General features: G+C 40.3%; 1 protein-coding gene across 5 annotated transcripts in view; it reads right to left on the bottom strand.

Moving 5' to 3' along the window:
* The window catches only part of LOC122772306 (E3 ubiquitin-protein ligase HECW1), a 50324-nt gene that overhangs the window by 28132 nt on the left and 1369 nt on the right, over window positions 1-20823 (bottom strand). For 2 of the 5 annotated variants that reach the window (XM_044030243.1, XM_044030278.1), the window contains exons 2-6: window positions 14537-14858; window positions 14192-14314; window positions 12183-12277; window positions 3421-3496; window positions 2809-2978 (exon numbers count right to left, since the gene is read on the bottom strand). In XM_044030243.1, the coding sequence (XP_043886178.1) occupies window positions 2809-2978; window positions 3421-3496; window positions 12183-12277; window positions 14192-14314; window positions 14537-14858 (786 nt within the window). Of the gene's footprint in view, window positions 1-2808; window positions 2979-3420; window positions 3497-12182; window positions 12278-14191; window positions 14315-14536; window positions 14859-16348; window positions 16407-20823 lie in introns of all 5 variants that reach the window. The other 3 variants (XM_044030252.1, XM_044030270.1, XM_044030260.1) reach the window with 3 other exon arrangements.

Below are 20823 nucleotides of genomic sequence, written 5' to 3'. Positions count from 1 at the left end.
GAAATAGAAGAAGCGATAGATTGCAAAAAATTCTGGAAAAACTGGAAACAACTCAACAAACAAACCTGTGCAGTCAAAATCCAAGACAAAAGAAAAGACTTTTTCTCCCAGAACCGAGGAGTAATGCAAGGAAATAGTCTGAGCCCAACACTTTTCAACATCTACATAAATCAATTAGCAAAACCATTAAATGAGTCGTCAACTCCAGGCCTCATCCTGAACAACACACACATCAAATGTCTCTTGTATGCAGATGATCTAGTGCTGCTGTCCAACTCTGAAGACGGACTACAACAGCTCCTAGACCACCTTCAACAATTCTGTCAGACATGGGCCCTGACAGTCAACAAGAAGAAAACTAAGATCATGGTGTTTCAGAGTGAGAGAAACAGACCCCAGTTCACGCTGGGCCCAACCACTATAGAGCACACAAACACATACACATACCTAGGATTAAAAATGACGTCTCCAGGGAACCTTCCATGTGACATTAATCCAGCTGAGAGAAAAAGCAAGATGGGCATTTTATGCAATACAAAAATCCACTAAAATTAATATTCCAATCCCAATCTGGCTCAACATTTTTAAAACAGTAATCCAACCAATTGCATTATATGGTAGTGAATTATGGGGTCCATAAACAAACCAAGACTTTTCAAATTGGGACAAACATCAAATTGAAACCTTCCACACTGAATTCTGCAAATACATTCTTAGAGTCCAGAGAAAAACACCAAATAATGCATGCAGAGCTGAACTGGACCAGTTCCTGCTCCTTATTGACATCCAGAAAAGAGCCATATCATTCTATAAACACCTCCAAACTAGTGACCCCGCCTCATACCACCACCAAGCCTTGCAAAGCCAAGAGAGCAACATAGAGAGGAGTGCCCTCAGCCAGCTGGTCCGGAGGCTGACCACCACCAACCCTCCCCTGCCTCAAAACACCCCCCAAAATATCTGGCCCAACCAAATGATCACCAAACAAAAGGACAATTATATCACCTACTGAGAAAAGCTCAAAACCCCAAAGCAAACTAGAATGTTACTTTGCATTAAACCGTGAATAAACATCTATCTGACCACAGTTAAAGATCCCAGACTGAGGAAGACCCTGACCCGATACAGGATAAGTGACCCCAGGTTAGCAATAGAAACAGGCCGACACAGACAGACCTGGCAACCAAGAGAGGACAGACAGTGCTCACTCTGCTCCCAAGGGGAGGTCCACTTCTTACTACACTGCCACACATGCAAAGACCTGAGAGACTCATTTTTCCCCAAAATCTGCCAACAATACAGTGAATTTGAAAACATCCCAGACAAAGCAGCATTACTGTTTGTCCTGAGGGAGAAAAGTAAAGCACAATATGTGTCAAGCTGCCAGCGACTGAGGGACAGACAAGTGGACAAGAGAGAAGAGCAGCTAACCCACTGAACAGCTACTCTCTGTAGTTACAACTCTAATATGTGTGTTTAAACAGATATTGTACATATTGTACAGTATAGAGTGTGTGAATAAGTGTGTATGATGCTCTGGCAAAGTAAGATGTACGTTACCATGCCAATAAAGACGTTTTGAAATTTAAATAAAAAAAAATTGAGGGTGTGGTTGTTGCAGAGGAAGATGATGATGATGAAGATGATGTTTAATCTGTGGGAAAAGCAGTGATATGAAGATGTGCAGGAGAAGCTGAGATATGACGAGGGGAAGGATGAGTAGAGGAGAAGCAGGAGGATAAAGGGACGTTGGACTCATGACATGAAAACTATGATAATAATAAGAAGATAAAAATAAGACGACCTGAGACACAGAAACCCACAGAAAATTCACCACCACTATAAAATAAATGCCTGACTAAGTTGATGATATTTTAAGAATATTCTCAGCTTTGTCTTTTCGGCCTTTTCAGAGTGAAAACTGAAGTTTTGTAAGATTTGTTTACAGTCTAATCCAGACCTAAAAGACCGTTATGTCTTATTTAAATACTATAGCAATACTATAACAACCTTCAGTGGCCTTCATCATGGTCAACATGGATCAAACTGCAAGTCAAGATAAATATAACACAACATTAATAATTCAGAGTTGTGTAGGTTTGCGGGGTTTCACTCTGCCACAGAAATACTTTGTCATTTGTTCATAAAATGATCCAGAATGGTCTGTGCAGTGTTTGTGTGCGTTTGTGTGTTTGTGTGTGTGTGTTTGTGTGTGTGTGCTACAGACACCCATTAGAGAGTTGTATAGTGCATTACTGCAAACAAGCCCCACTTCCACTCAACATGGGAGCTGTTTGAAAAAGGAAAGTGTCTTTGAGCTGAGTGGAAGCTGCCGAGAGGGACAGAGTACGGAGGCTGCGCCATCGTTGCTAACAGTTATGCTAACCGGCTCTAAAGTAAAGTAAACTGAGAACAACAACAATCGAATGTAGTTTTAAAACTGACATGGCTGCGACTAAAAGCCGGCGGGTCGCGGCGAGCACCGGCCACGGGTGGTGAGTGTTTTTTTTGTATTTTTATATTTATGTTATATTTGTCACGTCACGGAAGCGCTGTCTGCTTCGAAGCTTGAGACAGCGAGACTCTTGTGGGGCAGCGAGTGCAGTGTATGCTGGGAGTTGTTGTCGTTCATCTACATGAGCCAAAATTACATTTCTCTGCCTTTCTCGGCCAAAAAGACACTGGCTTCAAATATTATTTCACATTTCTACGACATAGATGGTGAAACATGCCTTTAATCAAACTGTGTGTGTGTGTGTGTGTGTGTGTGTGTGTGTGTGTGTGTGTGCGTGTGTGTGTTGCACACACCTCTGTGCTCCACTGTGGGTTGACTGTGTTACAGACGACCCCGGAGCGTTTCTCCTGGCCGTGGTGTGGCAGTGAGGGGAAGATGCTGTGCTTCCCTGGCTGGATGGAGAGCTTCAGGTAGGGGTCGGGGTTGAAGAACATGCCCTTCTTCAGACCGATTGCCTGGAGGTCTGAAGCAGCACGGGGAATTCATTCAAAGACAAAATCACACTTTATTACTCACAAAAACATAAAACATGAACATATAACACGTAACACATAATTTAAGAACATGCAGATGTCAGTTGTGTGTTACTAGTAGTTTTCTTGCTAATCCCACAGCTGCTAACATGCTATTTCATGTATAACAATGTAGATGTAAATCCCAGGTATGAACAGGCACTGAGGTCGTCACCGATAAACATATAAATCTTCTTTTACATAAACATAATCTGGTCAAAGGTGAAACCAATGTCAGCTGGGATTACCTTCAAAAGATAAGTGGTATAATATGAACCTGCCAATTATATTAGAGCGAGAGCTAGAGTTGGAGACAGGGGTCAAATGAGGACAGTGTGTGGGACACAGGGACAGACAGACAGACAGATAGACAGACAGATGTGTGTGAAATACCTGAGAGCGAAAAGTTAATGAGTCTCCTGTTGCCCAGTCCATGGTTGACTTCAGGACTAACCACTGGTTTTAACACCTGAAGAAAGACAGACAGACAGACAGACAGGTTAATATATGCAATTATTGAATATATGAATGCAAGGAACATGAAAACACACTCAGACCTTCTTTCCAGTAAGACGAAATTTTAATGAAGTCCACGAGAAAAGTGGAACACTGTTGTGTGTATAGTCACAAATAACTGCACATAAATCAATGCATTCTATGGTAAAGTCATTTAAAACAAATCAAAGCTGTTCAACCATCTCTATGAGATATGATTGTAAGTTAATGTTGGGACACATCTATGTTTTTAAGGCTCCATTTTCAGCCTGACAGCGTCCTGCGATCAATACCCCGTCTTCATTATCCTGACATTGATTGCCCAGCCAGGAAGAGGAGGAGCGTGGGGGATGAGAGACAGACAGGAAGAAGTGAAGGACAGTGTTAAAAATCATTGTTTCCTCTATGGATGTTGGTGCTGGTCGTCAGTGATTTACAGAGCAACAAGTTAAATACTCTCTACTGGTACTGAGTGAGATGAAGTGGTGAATATGTTTTTAAGCACTCTCCTGCACCAAAGTCCATGTTTGGTCACTTAGGTAAATCTAAAGCATTCATTTTGAACACCTAACCCACAGAAACACATAGGAAAATTTACTGAAAGACGCAACAGTTCATCCAAAACTCATGTGTGCTGTCACAAAGAAGGAGTTTGATGTTGAGAGAATAATAGATAGATATAAAACGTAAATTATGCAGATGCAGATTTTTGTTAAATGGCTCAAATCTGTTTTAATAATGTAATATTTCCAATAAAAACCCAGAACTATCCCATAAACACTAAATGGACTCTTCCCAAGACTCCACCGATGACCAGGATTCACTCATCTGGTCGACCATTCATTGAAAACCAATAAGACACAGGAAGTTAAGAAGGGAAGTAGAGAAGAAAAGTCCTGATGAGATTCAATCACTGGAAACAAACTAACAACAGGCAGTGAAAACAACAAGATGAAAGATTGTGACACCAATTCAGTTTAATAAGATGCTAATCTGCTCTGCCGAGTACAGACAGAGCTCTGCTCAGTGATTCTAATCTCACAGATAAACCAAATGACAACTCAGTCTTTACATAATCTGTCATCCTGCAGCAGAACACACACACACACACACACACACACAGATAGAAAAGGACCAGTGTGTGCAGTGGACGAGAATCTTCAATGGTGAAGTTCTAACATTGATTTAAGACCAGTTTGAAAATGTGTCTCAATTTACATAATGGATTCACATTTATTACAGGTTATGTCAGCTGAGTTAGTACCAGCGTCTCAGTCCTGCTTCTGGTGCCATGTGACAGACTCCAGTGAGAGGTGGGTTATTAGTAAAGGTGCTCACTCGCAATAACAAAGAAGTGAATAATACAGAACTACCATTGAAGCCTCCTGTCTTACATCTGTCTCTTCATTAGCCACAGTGATCCCTTCCTGACCTTGAGAGGGACAAAACCCAAGAGACCCAGGTATTGGAAACTAATTAAATGGATAATTAATCACAGCTCCTGTCCTGAGAACACTGATGACAGTGGAGACACAAGGAAGAATAGAATTAGCCTCTCAACAAAATGCTTACCAGTCTAAAAATAAAATGTATCTCTCAGTGGGAACTGAAATGTGTGAAGTGCTTACTCTCCCACACCAAAGTCCATAGAGAAAACCAGTGTTTTTAGCTCATGGGGACACAGTAGCTGCTGGTCTAGTGCTGCTATATTTGGTCAGTTTGACCCTTTGGTAAACCTGAACAATGAATTTTAAAAACACCAAACTAACAAAGTAACACGTGTAAACCTACTGATACTGTAGTGTGTATGTGTGTGTACTGTGATGACAAAAATACACAGTTTGGTGTGGGGATTAAGACGTTCTAAAAAAGCAACAGAAACTGCAGAAGAGATAAAGGAGATAAAATACAATACAATACAGTATGTGATACATGCTCCACGATACCAACAATATCACAATATCACCATTCCGGCATAATCAATTTATTGTAAGACAATCATACAGTGATGCATCACAGTGTCTGTCGAACTGAAGAAAACTAAATGATTCACAACATAGAGAACAAAGGTCATGCATGGATGGATCATCTCTGTGGTTATCTCACTGTAAACTCCCTCTCCTTCAGCCACGCAACTTCTGCCAAGTTTTCACTATAAATTTGAGCAGCGCCACCGTGACGAGACATGAAGTGGTGATGTGTGATGGTTACTTTAGAGCACCTTCATTTGTAAATGAAAATAGCAATACTTGCCATTAAAACATCATAGATGCAAGCAGACATTGAGCCTTTGTGAAGTGGCTATGATCTCAGGCTGCGTCACTTCCTCCTGCTCCTCCTCTTGCTTTTGCACTGATGGTTAATAACATTAATAAGCCAGTGCTTTACTCTAAACTTCAGTGAAGTTACCATTTACATACATGTGTCATATTATTACAGTCTGTCTCTGATGGTTAGTCTGTGTCACCATCATATCTCATCAGTCACTGGGAAATTGATGATGAAATGATGGACATCAGTCGTCCCTCATCAAAATAATCTACGCTATTCTAAGGAGATTATCTTTTCTGTGACAGTCTCTATGTTAGCAGAATATTCAAGTAGAAGCAACAATGATTGACTGAATTATTAATAACAATTTTCTCAGTTAAGTCATTACGATTTTGAATATCAATGAATTTTTTAAAGTAATTTCAGCCTCTTAAATGTTGAATATACGGTGGTTTCTTTGCTCTTATAGGACAAAAACATTGGAGGACGTCGTCTTTTTGACTTCTGAGAAACAGAAGAATGATGTACTCTGTTTTCTTGACTCAACAATTGGTCGAGAAAATAACAGATCAGTTGATCATGAAAATAAACATTAGATGCAGCGCTAGATCCAAATAAGGTGTGGGTATAAAAAAATGTCCTTTTTCTTTCTTTAACATTACAACTGGATTTGCTTTCTACATTTACATGTACAGAGAATACTGTAGAGATCACTGTGAAGAAAGAGATGAGTGTGAATATCTTAGTACAGGTCATGATTTGAATGGTGGTGTTGGCAGAGGTATTTGCTGTCAGAGCACTTTCTGGTCTCAGCTCCACTATCAGGTGAGAATTTGCTGCTGATAGAGTTTTCTTCAATGACAAAGCATCTCCACAGTTCCAAACTGGACTACTGTCGAGTCTGGAGGTAAATAGCCTCCAGACTCGATAGCCTCCTCCACGCTCTCCCCTCCACTCACCTTCAAAAACTACAATATATCCAGAACTCTGCTGCCCGTCTGCTCACCCACACCCACTCCAGTGAAAACTCCACTGGCTCCCTGTTCCATACCACATACAATACAAGGTTCTCCACATCACTTACAAGTCCCTCCATAACCTGGCTCCCTCATATCTCACCGACCTCCCCCACCTACACTGTCCCACCCGCTGCCTCAGATCCGCAGACTCCAACCTCCTCACTCCCCTCAGGACAAAGTGCCGAACCCTGGGGGACCGAGCCTTCGCCGGAGCCGCCCCCACTCTCTGGAACTCACTCCCACAACACATCAGGAACTCAGTCTCACTACTCAAAACCCACCTGTTCAAAACTGTCCATTTACCACTATTTTATTTCAGTCCTGTCCTTTGTTTTGTTTTGTTTTGTGTTTGTACAGCATCTTTGAGTGTCCAGAAAATACGATGTATTATTATTATTATTATCATTATTATTATTATTATTATTATTATTATTATTATTATAAACCTCAGATAACAACTGCAGAATTTGATCCAGACATTATCTGAAGACTTTGTGGTTCACATTTGATGAACGGAGATTGTCTGGGTCAAATGAATTCAGCAGCAGGAGAATTTCGAGAAGATTCAAGCCTGCATGGTTGAGTCAGTCCTTTAATATATAAAGTTAGAGGCTGCAGAAGTTATGATAAAGACGTTATAAAAATGTCATATCACAATATAAACCAGTTTATATATGTACAAACAGAAAATCAACTACAACACAACAAAGTGTCCGAAATAACAGCAAACTATTGTGACCCAAACCACATTATAATCTGTGACAAGAGCAAACAAGTGTCATAACTGAACCATTAGTGCCTCATATCATTTTTAATTGAATAAACAACCAGTCTTTTGGGATCACTGATATAAACTGTACAGCTGTACAGTACGCTGCTGAGATAGTGAGTCACCACAGTGTCATCATCAAGTCATGTGACCAGGCTTAAAGGCTAACCAGCTCACAGGGCATGAGAGTTGTGAAGCCATTGCTGTCTTGTCTTGTTTCTGTTACTTCACAATCAATGACTTTATGTATGGATCGTGGTGAGGGATCTCAGTGAATCAAACTTCCTGTTTACAGCTGACTAACAGCCAGATCACATGGCAAATGAAGTATATCACAACTCTTTTACAGGATTGGCTGAAGAACAGGGAAGGTTTGTGCAGGCTAACAAATCAACGTTAAGAGATGAGTTTTCTTCATGGGAACAGAGCTGAGAGGAACAGCTGAGAGATGCATTCAAGGAACCCTGAAACTTCTAACTGCAGGCTGTCCAGCGCTGCCCTCCACAGGTCAAAGTTCTCAATCACATTTGAAGTCCGTCAACACAGTGTGAAGTTCTTTAACACAAGTCAAAGTTGCCCTTCATCATCAACATCATCATCATCATCAACACGCCACCATTACACCCACAAACACAAACCAAAAGCCTGCAGCTGATGTGTCCATGTGGTAATAGTTCATCAGTAAAAACCACTTCAGATTTTGTACTGATACATTTTGCTAAAACATTGTGAATGTTTAGATCATTTTGTATATTTACATGGAATATTGTGACATCATTTATAGCTCAAATGTGCAGGAACCATAATATTTGATCATATTGTCATATTTTCATACAAACCTTAAGCTCAGCTCAACAGTTAGCTCTTAAGTTTGGTTTGTAACCACAGAAAAGGAAAAACAAAGGGAAACAAAGCTAATGTTACCCAGGCTATCCAGCTGAACCCCGTCCTACTCCTCCTCCTCCTGCTCTCAGGATGGCTGGGAGACAGCAGTCCTAGCTGGAGACACATGCCGTCCATCCCACACATACGTGAACCAAATGCTGCGTCTCCTCCGTCTGCAGAGTGTAACAGTTCTGACTACAGCAAAGAAAAACTCCATCCACTCTTCTGTCTGTCCATCTCCTCTCCTCTTCCTCTGCCTCAAGTTGACCTGGTGATTTCCACCTCTTGCCTTCAACAGCCTGAATGACGTACCTGAACTGGACTCTTCATTCCCTCCCTCCCTCCATCCCTCCCTCCCTGTCTCTCTTCCTATGGCGGTTATTTTTGTTCATTTGTCCTCAGGAAGCAAGAGCAGATCAAGTTCTGGGGCCATCAGCATTTCCAGAGGCCCACGGCAGCAGAATGGGAAGGTAAACAAGGAAATCCAATCGCTCCTCCAACAGGGTGGGACGGACGAACGCTTTAGAAGAGCAACGATACAACAACAAGAAGAACGATGATGCTGCTGCTAAAACTGAATGTTTCATACTGCAATCTATAACTGTATTATAGTGAAATATGCATTATAATACTTCTAAGGGACGGTGTGGTTACATGAGGTACTGACATGGGAACCATAATCTCAGCTGCATGTGTCTAGGATATGTTTTGACTCTAGATTGAAGTTGGTGTTGCTTTGTTAGAAACTCATTCTCCACACCAGAGATCAAACTGCTGCTTCATCACTGAGTTCAGATTTCAAACAATGAAGTCCGTTGTTTGAAATCCTTCATTCTCAGAGATAACGGTGACACAAAGTGACCACACGAGGCAGCAGTAGACCAGCAGCTCCTGTGTCCCTGCCAGCTAAAATCACAGTTTCCTCTCGCTCTCTCTCTTAAATTGTAACATATATATCATTTATATTTATTTCTATATATATATACATATACATATATGTATGTATATATATATATATATATATATATATATGGAGCTGGTGAGGGAGAAGTGAAGCCGTGGTCAAAATCGTTTTCTGCAATTTTCTACTTTAAATCTGTTTATTATGGCCGCAGCAAGTCGGTGGAGGACGTCTTCTCTTCAATCTTGAGCTGTGGGTAGTGACTGAAATGATGAGATCGTGGATACAGTCAGTGGAAGTCAGTTTTCTGTCCGCAGGGTGGCTGAACTCAGACTTAGTGATAGAGTTCTGTCCAGATTTCTGCTGGCTGGTCTTTCCAGCTCAATGCTCCCTTCTGGAAAGGGTGACCAGAACAAGTACGGCGGGCACAACTCGACTGTCTTTCTGAAGGTTTATTCCACATACACAGTTAAGCAGACGTCAGTTTGCAGTTAGGCAGTTATCAGCTTGTTAGTTAGTTAGACAGCATCTTGTTAGGTTGTAAAACCGACAAGTCGTACAGGTTCTGATGATAGATAGCTTTACAAAGGCGCATACGAAGGCGATATATAACAAAACATGGCTTTGACGATGCACCTTAAAGGCACTTTAAAGGCAATGGTGCTTTGATACCAATTGCAGCAATAAACAGATAAATAGAATGAAAGACAAATAGCTTTGCCTGCTAGAAAGTTCTACAAGCTCCATGCTCAGACTCAACAGCAGAGACTTAGTTGAGGTGGCTCGGGCATCTGGTGAGGAAGCCTCCTGACTGCCTCCCTTGGGAGGTGTTCCCGGCACGTCCCTCTGGTAAGAACCCTGGGGCAGACCCAGAACACGATGGGGGGAATATATCTGTCAGCTGGCCTGGGAGCATCTCAGGCTAGCCTCAGAGACTCTCAGTATCTGGGGAGACGAGTGTCTGGGCTTCACTGCTGAAGACCCGGATCCACATGCACTCAGCGTTGTAAAGGGTGTACAGGGCGTCTGTTTGTCTGACTTTGACAAAGATGTTTCCATGTATTTGGAAAGTCCAGTTTTAGTCTGACTTACACGATAATTCAGTTTTTACTAATGTCATGTCAACGTCAGCATCAAACATGACTTAAAGACAACTCTCCTAAAGGTCCTAAAAACACACTTCGTCTGGATATAAAAAATCTAATGAAGTATATTTATTTATTTTTCATTTCCTCCTTTTGTTTGTTTTTTTTTTAGAAAAAAATGTATAAGCTTTATGAATATTTGTTTGGATTTTGTTCACCTTGAAAGAGAGAAAAAAAAGAAACTAATATGGTTCTTCTATTGCTATTACATTACAAGTATTTTTTTCTGTTTTCACAACTGTGGCTTACATTGCTGTACAGTGCTGTTTTTTTCCAAATGTGCCATATTTCTCAATAAAGATATTAATCAAAACAAAATAAAAAATCTAATGTGCTGTAACCATCTATACAATTGTCTGAGCAAAAGGAAAAAAGGCCTCACAATATTAATATCAAACACAAGTGATGACTTCCAGGGCTGGTGGGATATGTTGCCTGTGTTAAACTCAGTTGTGAGAAAGCCACAGTTGTAAAAACACAACATGGTATTAAGGAACAAAGGTCACAAAGGTCACATGTTGGTTGTGTCTCACCACAAATCAGCCAGGGCTGATTTCTTTATGGCCTTTTCAGCACAACAGTGTCCACAAACATTCAGTCCTGACCAACAGCTGTAGCCTCAAGACAAGAACAAGAGGAGGAGTTCACAGAGAACTGATCTCATCATCAAGTCACTTTAAAATGGCACAGAGAGATGGCAGCACGTTTAAGATGCTTAAAGCAACCTACAACTTTCTTATCTTTCACATTCATTGGTAGGTTCCTAACTCTCAGTCCTGTATGGCACATTAAAAGTTCAGTATTCTGATGACACATTCATGACCGTTTACACTGAACATGCAACAGAACTGTCACGCTCACACGTGCAGGACATGTGTCTGAGGCAGGATCCTCATCTCTGCGAGACACAGACACACACATGTTTTTACTTCACCATTAGTAACCAGTCCGTTCATTATTGACTATAAATAACAGAAATGCATGGGCAGCATCCCACAAACTTTCCTCTGGTTATACACAACTGAGCTCTGAGTGGTTCTGAGCTCACTGAGCGTCGAGAGCCAGGTCCCCAAAAACTGAAGCTGAAGGTATATAATCCTTCTCTATGTTAATGAAGGGAACAGGATTATTATTTTTCTCATAATAGATTCATCTGACGATCATTGTCATGTTTAATCGATTAATTGCTTAGTCCATGAAAAATGTCCAAACTTGGTCAAAATGATAAAGTTCACAAACCAAAATGAATCCGTTGTTATGATTTCTTTGTCTTGTGGAGCAAAGAAACCAGAAAATATTCACATGTAAGAAGCTGAAGAATTAGAGAAATGTTTTTTAATTATTAAAAAACACACAATGGTTGATTTAGTAATCGATAATCAATAAATGATTAATAATTGATTCATCAATTAATCGACGCAGCCCCAATAACAAATCGGAGTAAATTGTGTGTTTCTTGTTGTTCTCATCCTTTTATTTAGTTCTCATCACACGGATGAATGTTCAAGTCTTCATGATTCTGATATAATCAGATAATCTGTGTCATGATTGACAGCTGAGACTGAGATTTAGGATTGATCAGATGAGTCTGTGTGACCGTGATACTGCAGTTCCACGACCCAAGAAGCAGAATAAATCAAGCAAAGCTGTGACAGAAGAGTGAGACTCACAGGTGCAGGGCCTTTTTTGATGGTCACAGTGGGCGTGGTCGCCCTCAGAGCTCCAGTAACGCCGTGGTAGTATCTGAAGCAGACCTGGGTCTCAGCTGAGGAACACACACACACACACACACACACACACACACAGTTAACTCCACTTTATCATATCACCTGAACTCTCTTTACCCTTTCATGTTTACACCAACACATCGTACGTCATACGTAAGAATGACAAACAAAAAGCCTGAAAATCTTGAAATCTGACATCATTTCACTTTTGGTTAATGTTAGGGTTGAAAGATGCGGCCAACATCTTTAACACGGTAAAAAGATGTAAAAAGTGGTCGATATAGACAGTTATCACTGTAAATGTCAGAGTAAGGACTGAGTTTTGCTCCAGTTTTAAAGTTGAACATGTGGTTTGATGTTTGAGATGAAAACATTCACAGAAAAAAAAAAAGAAAATTGTAATTAACTCATTGATTTGATTCACATTTTCACTTTTACATGATTGATTTTCCTGTGTTGATTCAAGAGAGAATCGTCTAAGAAACAAGATTTGTTTGCCCTTTCCGAGTGCTCACACAGGGAAAATCAGGGAGTCCTGATGTCATTTTAAAGTGTTTACACAGAGAAAACCTCATTAAGAAGCACTCTCTCTCTCTCACTCTCTCACTCTCTCTCCCCAGCCAGCATCCTCTTACTGTACATGCTGTGGAAAGACTCTGAAGTCCATTAAATGTACATACAGCACATAGATACTTCACTTAAAGGGTCAAATATCTTGTTTCTTTACACACAGTCTCCAGGATCACATGGTTCACCTGTGAGTTTGTGCAAACTGTGTGAACTCGTGTTTATGATTAGACCAAAAAGAAGAACTGCAATTTAAGGCTGCAACTAACACTTATTTCAAAAATGGCTGATGTTTTCAAATGTCTTGTTTTGTCCACAAACTAAAATGATTCAGTTTTAATGATTTCTTTGGTTCATCGAGCAAAGAATCCAGAAAAAAATCACATTTAAGAAGCTGAAAAATCAGAGAATCAAACTGATTAATCAGTAATCGATTAATAATGGATTCATCGAATAATCAATGCAGCCTTACTGAAATGATCAGTGTGATAGTGCTCTAAACACTTGTGGTGCTTGAGGAAATGAGGTTGGTGATAATGAATGTTTTTCCTCATAGCAACAACAAACTGTGTTAAAAGTTCTCCATGTTCTCCAGAATTCTCTGTTCTCATAACAATCTGCAATCAATCTTGACATGTGTGTAAAAAAATGATGTTTGTTTTTAAACTTGAAGTGTGATCTTCTGCTGAGCACATGTTCTGTTATGTCTTATTATGTTGGGAAAAGGCTGGATATGATCTGTGGGTCATTTTTCTTGTTTGTGCTACTTATTTGATTCAATTTTACCCATTGCTTCTTTTGCACACGTGTCTGGTAAGGTTTTGTTTCTGAAACAAGCAAAAAGTCTAGTTTTATGACATATTGACTCATAGCAGATAGACATCTACAATATCTGTTGGTCCTCTGCTGCCTCATGTGGTGAGTTTGTCTCACTGAGGTGACTCTGAACGAAGGATTTCAAACACTGAAGTGACAAAATAAGACATTTGAACTTAGTGATGGAGGCAGCAGTGGAACAACAGCTCCAGAGAGCTGTGATGTAAAATTGCTGATTTTCTCTGTGGACTTTGGTGGGGAGAGTGTCTCCTGTCGCCTGTGTTTACAGAACATTTGATTCTGAATACACGAACCATCAACATCAGGGTTAGGGACGACGATGATGTTTCCACAAGCGACGTGTGATTTACATGCTGCTGCAGAAATATCTGAGCTCAAAGACTGAAGCCACTGTGCTGCTGCTGACAGAGAAACACTGAAGAGCTCTTCACTGATATGACAGAGTACATGTGAGGAGACAAGCCTGAAACTACGCTGTTGTTAAATGGAATAAAAAGACTTGGATGAATGAATGAAGTGTAATGAAGGACAACAGTTGTGTTACTTACAGTCATTGAGGTTGGAGCTGGAGTCAATTTTCCAGACTATCTGTCCCTTATGAGAGCCGCTGATGCCTCGGTTCTTGTAGTCCAGAAAGTTCTCAGACAAAGTTTCATCTGGAGGAGAGGAAGCTGTTCTACTGTCAGGTGTCTCACACAACACAACATCAAAGTGTGCAGTGATAATGTTACGCCTTTATACGAGGGAGCGCTACAGCCATGATGACGGGGACGCCACTATAGTTTTTAGAATATTATTCTGTACTTACATCATTACATGATAGAAAATACTGTGAATACTGTGACTAATACTGTGATTTGATGACTTAAACAATCAATCATTGTTAAACTCACCAACATGGTACATTCCAATCCAGTCCCCGGCATCCACTTCCTCCTTGATATCCCACGTGATAACCAGGTCTTCAGACTGGCTGATGGTGTAGTAGGAGGCGCTGATGGTGAGGGTGGAGCGGGCGTCTGGGGAGACCAGGTCAGTGTCGCTGGTGGACCGTGTCAGACCCAGCATGAAGGCCTCCCGGTCCAGACCGTTGACAGCGTAGCTCTCCGGTCCGTAGCTGTGACGAACCGCACCTTTACATCGTTGGCGGTGCTGGCTGTTGCGGGTTGGAGATGCCATGGCCGCCAGGCCCAGGAAGCGATTCTGGTACAAGTTCTGCAAAAAAACCCCGGAGGATTTATCCTTTCTGTGATCCTCATTATAGAACTGTCACATAGAGCGAACACTGAAATATTAGAGGCATTGTGTGGCTGATAATGCGGTGACCCGTGGAAAAAGTGATTAGAAATATTAAATATTGTCTGTACCTGCTTTTATCTTGTTAATAGACAAGCTTTACCTACTGGAAACTGAAGTTTGAGTCACTTTGTAAACTTTTCAAACAAAGGAAGCAGTTGTTGATCCACTACTGTCTCTATCTATGCTCATATTTATTACTTTTATCACTTTGAAGTTTGAAATTTTTTTTTCAACAGTAGACGAGCAGCTGCCTCTGTCCCCATGACCTAAAAATGCTGCTTTTCTCAATGGACTTTGGTGCAGGAGAGTGAGCAGTTTGTAGTTAGTGAAGTCTAACAGGGAGATAAAAAGGTGAACAGTTCTGAATCAGAATCAGTTTTTGCTCGTGTCTCTGCTGGCAGCCGTCGGCACATCTGCAGTGAGTGGGGTAAGGCTAACCCTAACCCCCAGTGCCTCATACAAACATACTTGTGTTTCATAAATATTATTAAAAAGTGGATACATTCATTGCATTCAATGAATATACAGTAAATACAACATTTTGAGTTAAATTGCCAACAAAATCATAGACTGTGTGGTACCCACACACACACACTGCATGCTAGTGCATGAAAACACTGTGATGTGAACGTTTGGCTTCACTGTGAACAAACATTAACTGTTTGTTCTTCTTTTACTTTTTACACACATGCAAAAACATGCTATTGAACATACCAACAAATGTCATCCATAACATCAACCTCACAATGACAACGTCCTCAAACGCTAAATAACCAACAATATTCAGTTCATTTCAAAACAGAAATGATCCACATTAAAAAGCTGAAACCACACTCAGTTCATCACTGCAGCTCTAGTTCCCACGCTTAAATAATACTCATGTACTTATAACCTAGGCATGAACGTGATCACATGTGAGGATATTAAGTATTAAGAGTATAAGTGTATATTACATAAAGAGTATTCTTTAAATACAGGCTACATTACAATTACTATTTATTTAAAGATCACTTTTCAAGATCGTCAAAGTCTATACAAGTTAAAATCACTAAATAATAATAACTAAATATGACATGGACTGCCTCTGATACACGTTTACTATAATAAAGCATATCATGTGAGCTTTCTCTGTGTGAATGAACGTCATCAGTGTTGAAGGTTAGGGTTAGTCATTCACTGGTTAACTGATTATGGTTAAAGTTAGTGACAGTGATTAGTTTCGACTTTCCAAACAGACGGTGCAGTGATTACAAATCAAGTCAAATCAAGTTTGACTGATTGAAAAGTGTGTGTGTACATAATCAAACATATGTATATGTGTACACACTGTATGTGTGTGATGGAAGCGCGCACACACACACACACACACGCGGTGGAGGCGGGTGGGGGAGGGGGAGGGCACTGACCTTGAAACTACAGAGCTGCATCAGCATAATGACCAGTCAACCCAAAGCAGACCAAAACCTAAGGGAAGTGGGAGGAGAAGGGGGCGTGTTACAAACGACAGCAGAACAAAAAGCAGCAGTGAGCGCGTTTGTGCAAAAGAACATCGTCATAACTTTCATACTTCATCTTTGTTCGATAAGCATATGAATGAGTGAGGAGCGTCAGCAGAGATGGACAAACTATGAGAAAACGCAGAGACAAACGGACAACACAAACAACAACACAAGCAGCAGCTCATCATTCTGCATGTGCATCACTGCATGATGGTCACATGCTTTGCATCCCTGCAGAGGAGAGGAGAGGAGAGGAGAGGAGAGGAGAGGAGTATCAGTATTTGCTAGTGTGGCTGTTTGTCTCAGGGTCAGAGGACTTTAACCTTTGGTCAGGTCTAAGTTCTTATAATAATTGTGTGGTTTCTGTGGAGAAGGAGGCGAGAAACCAAGAGAAGTCATTACAGCTGCACACAGAGCATCACACAGAGCTCAGTGCACTGCAGTGTGCAAAAATGACAAGTATTAAATGCAACACTGCACACACACACAGTGCAAACACGTTGCCTAGTGATAATTATTATTATTATTATTATAATAGTAATAATAATAATAATATTATAATAACTATTATTATTATTAGTAGTAGTAGTAGTAGTAGTGGTAATATATTTGTTTTTATTGCAAAGCAAACACAAAATCAGTGTAACCCGTATGTCCAATAAGAGCAGACAGTCCCTCTGAATGAGGTCGTACCTGGTTGTACAAGGTACTGACACATAATCATCACTGCCTGTGTGTGTGTGCGCGCAGTCAGTACATTTAATCGAGCTAAGGCCGTAGTCTGACTAAGACAGGCAATCAGACAACGTGCCGAGTCCAAGTATATACTTTTATATATATATATATATAATTATTGTAGGATTTTCTCCTCCGTATTTTTACTATTATAAATATATTATTGTAGGATTTTCTCCTCCGTATATATATCTGAGTATGCTCAATTTTAGTCAGACTAACATGTTTACCAAATGATTGTCTTAGTCTGACTAAAATTTGACTTTCAACATGCGTGTAAACACACTGAGTGAGAACATGGCTGCCAAACTTAAACTTCACTTAAACATGTAATATTTCTGCATTTAAAATTTAGACTTATGTGAAACTTATATTATTCTGAAAAACACTGCACAGGAAAACTTCCTCAGTGCAACAAGTGCCTAATGAAATCTGCTCCTGCTTCTGTCTACGACATCTTCAGAATCTGGTCATTAGCCTTTTTTAGCTCATGAGGACACAGAAGCTGCTGTTCTGTAAGTCTGAGAAACTCCAGGTAAATCTGAATGAAGACCTTCAAACATGAAATGGATCAACACCAATGCTGTAATGCGAGAGTAATACTGCAGCGTTCTCGTGTTGTTGTTGCATTCAAGGACAGTCGGACATTTGAGATCTTGGTTTAAAAATCCACCAGACAATCAATTTCACATGATCCTTTTTCTTATGTCAATATTTTCTTATTGTCTTCTGTTGGTCCAGCGTTTCTAACCACAGCATATTCTCGTCCTGTGTCTGCTGTGACTCACACACAGTGTGATAAACAGTGTGATATGTAAATGAAGTAGAAACATGAGCAAATACAAACCTAGATAAACATGTTAGTTATTCAGTAGGACATTAGTACGCCGTCACAGCAGCGTCTTTGGGGAAATGTACTCAGATGGTCTTTCCGGTGTCGCTGGCATCCTCATAATTAACCAGTTATAATTGCATTCATGATGACGGGATAATGAATTCAACACCCGTGTGGAGCAGGCAGCAGAATTCTGCTGGATCTACAATAAGCCAACACAGGCTTGGGTACTAAACCTGGTACCAGACTAAATTATGTTGGCACCACAGAGAACCAAATTCACGATACCTGAAGGTTCATTTAATATCCCATTTCCACTCTCAAATAACCTGTTTAACCTTTTTTGACCAGTGGGAATGTGTTTGGTCAGCATTCAACAACAATAAGAAGCAGCAGCTCATGGTTCAGTGACTGGGGTGTGCTACGCTAACGTTAGCTCATGTATCCTGTAATTGAGAGGAGGAGTGAGCTCACTTCTCTCCAGTGACGGGAATAACGCTGTTAAAATAATTATTAACATGTAAAAGAACTATAAAAAGTACTGGTTTTTTTAAAGTAACGTGCCCAACATTGCGTCTTTCTAATGTCACGTCCACAGAGACGCAGCTTTTATCCCTAGTACACCATCTTCTTCTTCCTCTTTCAGCTTCTGCCTGTAGGGGTCGCCACAATCAATCATCTGCCTCCATCTCGTCAACTTGTGTCCTCTACGCCAACCTGAACCTTACTGTGATCTTCCTCCTGCTTGGCAGCTCTATCTTCAACATCGTTTGTACAATATAATCACTGTATAATCTCCTCTGCACCGGACCAAACCATCTCAACCTGGACCCTCTTACTTTATATCCAAACTGTTTCACCGGAGATGAAACAGCTCATTTTCTAATCCATGGTCACGCTCAGCCATGCTGGTCTCCCAATGAAAATCTCAGCATCTCAAGTACATCATACATCAGCATTGTTGGAACTTTGTCATCAATGTGTTGCCTGATGTGGGATTATCTTTGAGGACTGACATCTACATCATCAGCACGCTTCAATGCACGGTCAAGTCCAGCTAAGACGGCTCAGTTGGACTAGAGACTGTAACTGACCACCATGTTAGGCCGTGGTCTAAACCCTGTGTGTGTGTGTGTGTGTGTGTGTGTGTGTGTGTGTGTGTGTGTGTTCACTCTTCACTGCACGATGTATGTAAGCTGTGACTTGATGACTGGCCTCAGAATGATTCATCATGCAAACACCAGCAGAACCAAACTATTTCAGGAGCAAAATCAAGAAAAGAAATCTTCACCTGAAGAATTCAAATTTGAGTATAAATTGACGCCATCACAGAGATACCGCTAAAGGCTCCTCCTCACCCATTAGAATCCATTTTTCTTTGTTTATCTTGACAGTAACTTTAGGTGTTAACTAAGCTGATGCGTTCTGTCAAAGCTTTCTGTTTATGTGTATTTTATATATAACGTCACTGTGTTCTTCAATAAAGAGGAAAATAAAGGAGCCTCATGTTGATTTATTGGGTGAAGTGTGTCTGCCTCCTCCACTCCACTGGGGGGTGTTAGCCTAAGGCAGGTTCCAGTAGTTAGCAGTTATTAGTATGTTGAGCAACATTAATTAACCTAAAAATGTCAGTTTCCTCAAAATGAGAGTAGTTAAATGTGTTTTGCTTTTCTGTGAACCTGTTTCTTCTATTATTTCCAGGTATTAGCTGTGGCTGTGAACTGTGGCACATGTTCATGTCCAACTCTGGTCTGACTGATCATATACATGCAGAGCTTGATTCCCAAATGCATTATCTGGGTTTATTATTAGTCTAACTTTGAGAAGTTTAATTCCAGTCGTATATAACATGTTTAAATACTTAAAAACTCTTGTTTTAATTGAAATTAACATAATAATTAGTATTTTCTAATGCCATGCAAACATACTGACTGTGAATGTGTCCTGTTGATGACTTTAATCACTGGCAAAATGACATATGAACATTTAAGCATTGATTATATAACGTGTAAGATAAAAAGGTCGACACAGAAAACTCTGTGATACTAAATCACTGCAGGGTTAATTCTTTCACCACAACTAATAAAACAATTTTCCACGTCACAGCTTGTGGCTACATCTCTTCTGATGGTATCATCTGTGACACATACACACACACACTGGCTCTATTGGCATAAAACTGCATTGTCCAAAAAGCCTTGGTATACTGAATCATTAAGGTTGTCCTAAACTGGAAATAAGGGGTTGAGACCAAAGCCTGAAAAACAGCTCCAATTGAATAACAAATACTTTGGTCCATATATTGTTTATACCAACTTGAAACAGTGGTGGTGCATTTTACAGAATCAAAGCTATGACGGCATACAGCACATACAAACGCAAAGAAGAGGAGATGACATAAATATCCATGTTTCCATATTCAACGTAGAGACAGAAGCTTTCGCCTCAGACTTCAGCCCCAAAATGTTTAGACATATAAGTCACCTTTAAGTTTTTGAAGTAAAAACAGTAAAAAGCAGTCAGTCGACACCTCATCAGAGCAGGTACTAATCTAAAAAGAGTACCAGGTAATATTGCTAATGGAAACACACACAAAAAAACGTGCCACTTTACAATGCTGTGTGTTTACATCATCATTGTACCAGTATCTGTTCTCATTTATCGCCAACCATATTTAATTTATGAATTCTGATCATCTGTTTGACACCAGGCAATTTCCTGCGACCCAAAGATGAGCGAGGGTCTGTGAAAATAGATCCTGACAATACCCAGAGGATCTACATGTGCACGACACAAATGTTTGAGTGCTGTT

This window comes from Solea senegalensis, linkage group LG1 (genome assembly GCF_019176455.1).
Source record: "Solea senegalensis isolate Sse05_10M linkage group LG1, IFAPA_SoseM_1, whole genome shotgun sequence".
Classification (NCBI taxonomy): Eukaryota; Metazoa; Chordata; class Actinopteri; order Pleuronectiformes; family Soleidae; genus Solea; species Solea senegalensis.
The sequence above is the reverse complement of the archived record's forward strand: the minus strand, read 5'-3'. Positions and strand labels throughout refer to the sequence as shown.